The sequence below is a fragment of the Limulus polyphemus genome, unplaced genomic scaffold (assembly GCF_000517525.1).
Source record: "Limulus polyphemus unplaced genomic scaffold, Limulus_polyphemus-2.1.2 Scaffold618, whole genome shotgun sequence".
In the NCBI taxonomy this organism is placed as follows: domain Eukaryota; kingdom Metazoa; phylum Arthropoda; class Merostomata; order Xiphosura; family Limulidae; genus Limulus; species Limulus polyphemus.
In genome coordinates, this window is record NW_013666228.1 from 34,060 (window position 1) to 40,372 (window position 6,313).

Here is a 6,313-nt window from a genome sequence, read left to right on the forward strand (position 1 = left end):
AGAGGAAGGCAGCTAGTCATCACCACCCACCGCCAGCTCTTGGGCTACTCTTTTACCAACGAATAGTGGGATTGACCGTCACATTATACGATCCCATGGCTGAAAGGGCGAGCATGTTTGGTGTGACGGGGATTCGAACCCGCGACCCTCAGATTGCGAGTCGAGTGCCTTAACCACCTGGCCATGCCGGGCCGTAAATTGTTAAGAATTAATCACCTAATTGTTCACATTTCAAAATGTGACGTAATTTAAAGAATAAAAATGTAGATTTACCGTATGTTATTGTTGAGCAGCTCTTAGAATGACTGAAATGTTCAACAATTACTTTTCACGGTGGGTGGTGAGTATAAGTAGCTCAGAGCTTTGGTTCTGAGTGAAATAATTTAAACTGATAGATTTTACATCACTAGGGACTGGTACTTTTCACGGTGGGTGGTGAGTATAAGTAGCTCAGAGCTTTGGTTCTGAGTGAAATAATTTAAAATGATAGATTTTACATCACTAGGGTCTGGTACTTTTCTTGTATGTGTCTAATACAAATTGTCAAAGTATATAATGAATGACCCCATGATTCAGCGGTAAACATAGGAGCTTATTACGATAAAATACGAGGCTCGAGCCCTGTGGTGAACACGACACAGCACGATAGCCCATTTTGGAGCTTTGTGAATCACAACAAACAAACAACTATAGCGAATACTTACAGTTTAACATGTACAGATGTTTTGCAGAATAAAGTAAGTTTCATTCAGTCATGCGTTACTTAGTATACAGTTTATCATGTTACAAAAATGAATATAATACTACACTTGCCTATTTCACATATTCTTCTAATTGAATCTACATATATGCTCTACATCTGGCACACACATAGACAGATATAAGTGTTTTAAATATATGCAAAGGTGACGATAGCAATTACCTAAAGTAATTGCATAATCAGGCCCGGCATGGCCAGGTGGTTAAGGCGCTCGACTCGCAATCTGACGGTTCCCCGTCACACCAAACATGCTCGTCCTTTCAAAGAGGGAAGGCTGTCAAGTGGGTTGCATCCTTGACGTAAGAAACAGCTTTAGAAACGATGGCAGAGCAAGATCTGCCATCGGCTCAACGGTCCGCGAGGACTATGAGAAATGAAAAAAAAAATGAATTGCATAATCAAACGTATATATCTCATCTGAAAAAGAAAGACGGAAGACTTCAAAACGTCGACTAACAATCATTCATCAAAAGTATTTTACACCTTTAATTTAAAGGCATATAGGATAAGTAGTTGTTAGAATACATTGGTTACTTCTTACTTGCGGTCACAGGGAACAAATTAAATCCTATGTAAGCTTAAACATAAACTGATTGGATACCGTAATGTCTTGGGTCTTTTCTTTTTGTGTATTAATTTTTTGCACTATTACTCTTGTAAAAAGATATATATATACTGTGAAATAAAATCCTGTTTTTTTTAACATGAGCATATACGTGTATAGTTGTAAAATTTTATATCTATTTTTTTAAGCTATTTCTGTAAAGGCAACGAATTTTTTTCAATGCGATAGTTATATGTTACAAACTACACAAAATTCTAATAAAATCTAATACCTCGTGCTCCTCATTTCAAGTTATGGGGTAAAATAAACACATTGAAATTGCCCCTGAAGAAGAAAGGTCCACCTTTCGAAAGCGTTTGGGTTATAGGGTATCATATTTTTGAGTTAAATGGATTTTTTGAACTTACGTGTTTTCCTACCATCATGAATAAACATATTAAGGATGTTTCAAAACAACAAAATAAAACAAGATACTTGCTAATGAGTATTAAGATGTCTCCACGTAAATTATATGACGCACTGAAAAGCTCGTTAACTTGTTTAAACAAGATACTTGCTAATGAGTATTAAGATGTCTCCACGTAAATTATATGACGCACTGAAAAGCTCGTTAACTTGTTTAAACAAGATACTTGCAAATGAGTATTAAGATGTCTTCACGTAAATTTTATGACGCACTGAAAAGCTCGTTAACTTGTTTAAACTCTCCGTGTGAAAAGTTACTATAAATGATACTGAGGGGATAATGGCAGTCTTGAATTACAGATTTTACTTTCATAAAATCTCATGTTCTCGTGTTCTCAGCCAAGTTTTCTGGTTTACCCCTTTATAGTATTGGCATCTGAAATTAAGGTTGATGACTGCCTGACGATCTCACTGTTTTTCATTATTATCAGAGTGAAAAAATAACGCACTAAAAAACTATTATGGATGTTTGGCCAATAATTTAGACAACAAAATTAAGTCTTTAAATTATTTAAATATCCATAAGAATAACTGCTGCTATTGATTCTATAATATTAACATAATTAGTAAAGGTTATAAACGTACTCCATGAAATCACTTTCATTATGTTGGGAGTAACCATGGTTCCTATCGTGATTGTTATTAGTAACGTCATTAATAATATTTAATTAATTTGTAGCGGCTGTAGACAAGTATTCGAAATTCAATTTCATAAGACGCTTTAAACATGTCTTGGAGATCTCAATATATGCCTTACTTGGAATAAATGATATTAAAGAATAAATTGACACGTCTAAATGAAAACTTATTTATAGTTTATTTTATGCGACGTTTCGACGTTTCACTAAATACCGTGTTACAATGGAATTAGGCTAGTCATTGTAACACGGTCTTTAGTGGCTGACGAAGGGCCTCTACTCGAAAACGTCGCACAAAATAAAGTAGAAAACGTTTTCATTTAGACGTGTCAATTTATTTTTTATTATCATTTATCCAAGTTTATCTTCTCACGCCTTGCGGAATAACACTCATCCAAAAATGTATATCTTAGTAGGAATAAGTTTGTGAAACAAGAATAAAACCGGCTGCAGGTGGCGAGTGATAGTTTTTAAATGAGAAACTATTTAGTCTTCAGCACCCATATCTACTCTAACTGTTTGTTTGTTTGTGTCGCGTGTGATGCTTGCACCTGGTGATGATTTCTCCCCACCGTTGTGTGGGACTCATCAGATACCTCTTCTACTTTAGATACATTTTTACCGATCCCCATTGTAGTTTGTACGTACCTTAGTCTCCTTGCCTGTTTTGTTTTTAGTACGTTCTTTGTCTTGTTCTATGAAAAGTTCCTATAAATACATACATATCTTTATTGTTACAGACTCTACACCTTAAAAATCACCATATGGAAGTAGGCATAAACAATGCTGTGGAAAAGTTGCTTTTTATTAATCACACTGAATGTGAATGCCAACCAATAAACAATCGGCCACGTATGCATGGAGATCACCACCACCACCTATCCTCATCCGACAGCAGTCACCGTCCAAGTTCCTCGATTGATCAGAATTCAAAGTAAGTCAAATATATCATTCTACTAGTAAAGCTTACCTAGGTTTGGAATACTTATTGTTGCTGAACGAATGGTCCAAGGTTGGAGCCGTGATATACCACTAGGGCGGCTAGCCTAGTAGGCGGCAGATACTTCTGGCTGGTGTGCCTTCCCTCTGATTAACAGCTCTAAATTACGGACATCTACACCTGAAAGTTATATGAGACTTGGCTGCTTGGCCCATGTGTCACGTCAAATTCCATTCAGGTTGAAAAATACCAAATATTAGTAAAACTGTACAAATTCTGAAGCTTAACCTTATTTCTGTCGTTAATACAAAGTAGAGAATGTGTTTGTACCATTCTTCTTGCGTTGTGGAATTTGGTTTTTTATAATAAGAATGAAAGAAAAATTGTGTTTTTTTTGCATTTGAGAACATCGAGTTCCTAAGATAGAATGTGTGATATGTAGTCATGAATAAACAGCCGGAATCCTTACTCTCTGGTTTCGCTATTCTGTTTCCTGAGATATAAAAGGTCAAGTATTAACTACTTAGTATGTTAAATGATAGTTGCTTAATATAATTGCTCACTGTGGGAAGTCTTAGTGAAGGACTCAGCATGGAGCAAAAAAACGATGTGTCGAAACCAAAGAAAAACGGCAATGGATGTCGAAAGAAAACACAGTTTTCAACTTCTTAAAATTTGTTTTAGGCAATTTTAAAGGCTTTTATCGAGAGGTTAGTTTAATAAAACTCCAAATGTAAACATTTTTATTGGATTGAGAATACTGTCATGAAATGTTATAAGTGGTATAACATTACTTATGTAAATTTTTTTATTTGTACAGTTAGTACTATAAGAAACAAAAGTAAGGGAGCTTAACGAAGTACAGCGGCTTTATTTCTCACCCCGCATTTTATAATCAGCTTAGTGTGTGCTGATAGAAAAGCTTTGAGTTCAAAAGATAAAACTGTGTCAATTTTTTCACAGAGTAAACCGTAAACGAATTGCATTATTTAAATGGATGGATATAAAATGTTATTAGGTAAATGATTGTAGAATACGAAAACAAATCACATTCAGTGTGAAAACAAAAAAACACACACACATTAAAATATATATATCATTAAACTTGCCTTAAGTTGTTTTTAACGGTGATGAAATTGCGTTGACTTCAATCCAGGCGTTTGTCATCAGTAATTTTAAAATACTATTACTTTGCTAATAGTTGGATTTGCATTGGGCCTTATGGTAAAGTTACTAAGACTATATGTCACTCTCTCTAATTTTGAAAACTGACCATAGAAAAGATAGCCAGTCATCATCACTCTACCACCTATCAGTTTTTATTGTATTATGACAAAGTATGGAAAAGGATTTCATATTTATTTTAATATAACTTGATAGTTTGCGTCGTTTTAAACATTTTGTTTATTTCGTAAACATAAAAGATTTATAAAACACACAAGGTATGTGTGTGTGTCATTGAAGCATGTAATCAGGATATTGTCTCATATAACTTGGTGACTCGGGTGGCCGTGTGGTAGAGCTCTCGATTTCGGAGCTAGTTAGCCTGATAACATAAAATACTCTCCGAACTTTAAGCTGTGAATGCATTAAAAGAATGACAGTCAATCCCTTAGCGTGGAGTAGACCTAATATAATAATATAAGTTCACTGAGGGTTATTCACTCTTTATAAGAACGATGTTCCTGGTATTGTGTGATCCTTGTAACTATTTCCTCCGTCGTTGATCATGCCAATTTTGATTACTGTAAGTACAGTATATTCCTCAACATTGCGACTTATATTGTAACAAGTAGCTGAGAAGGACGGTGAGAGTAATCCTAAACCATATATCATGACGAATTTTCCACTGACTTGGACGTAAGCTTCTTATACCAAAGATTCATAAATCTATTGGAGCTACGCTGGAAGGGGTATATGGTTGAATAGGATTGTCGTGATCCAGTTTCTTCGACTATTTTGATAATAAAAAAAAGCCGTTCGTTTCAAATGATGACTGAAAAGGTGTGACATTTTAGCTAAGGAGCCTTCGTCAGCTTTAAATCCTTGTTGCTGACCATGTTACTCAATCAAAGAATTCGAGACTGCATGACGAGACTTAGTATTGAAGTCACGTCATCACGCGGAAACACGTGTTTTATGACCTTGGTCTATCGATATAATGAACAGACTAGAATCATGTATCATTGCCATCAACAGTTTTAGAGAGAACTACTTAAGGGTATGTTACTTTTTTATCTTGCTTGACGTATCACGATCTTGTGATATTTTGTAAAGGCCCCACGTCTCACAATGCATATTCTGTTTACAAAGACCCTAGCCTAAATGAAATAGCCGTTTCTTAATTTTCATTATAATACAAATTCAGAGAAAAACTTCTTCATATGGAAATTTTAACAATATTATGTTTAAAATTTTCAAAGTCATAAAACAACAAAATAAATCCTACAAATTGTTATCACAGAATAACAGTTAGACGCATTTCAAGTCCATTAGACATATAATCTTGTTCAGGACAACGTATTTTTATAACTTATTTGTACAGTAGATATTAGATAATATAATAATTCACAATAACAAACACTTACTAGCCAAGATACAGTGTTAAGTTATTTAATCTGAATGTTAACCTGGAAAAAAAAGAGACTAAACCTTGTATACTTCTGAGAAGAAATAATGCTCTTTTGTAAAGAAGCATATCTACTCTATCATTAAAATTATTTGTTTTTTCAACTACAATCAATAAATGCAGTGGTTTTCAAATTTCTTAGCTTGAGGCTTCAAGAACTTAGACGTTCTTGCTGAGGATCTCCCACCTAAAAGAAATTAAAAAATAATAGCCGCTCTGAAGAACCTTACTTTTATTGTGTAGACATAGTTATTGCAATAAATAAAATTGTCGCTGAAAATACTAGTTTGTTTGAAGTTAAGCACAAACGCTACAC

General features: G+C 34.5%; 1 protein-coding gene across 1 annotated transcript in view; it reads left to right on the forward strand.

The window, feature by feature from the left end:
- LOC106459492 overlaps window positions 1-6,313 on the forward strand; it is a 46,819-nt gene that overhangs the window by 28,667 nt on the left and 11,839 nt on the right. The window contains exon 4 of the mRNA XM_022385996.1: window positions 3,169-3,362. Within this exon, the coding sequence (XP_022241704.1) occupies window positions 3,169-3,362 (194 nt within the window). The remainder of the gene's footprint in view (window positions 1-3,168; window positions 3,363-6,313) is intronic.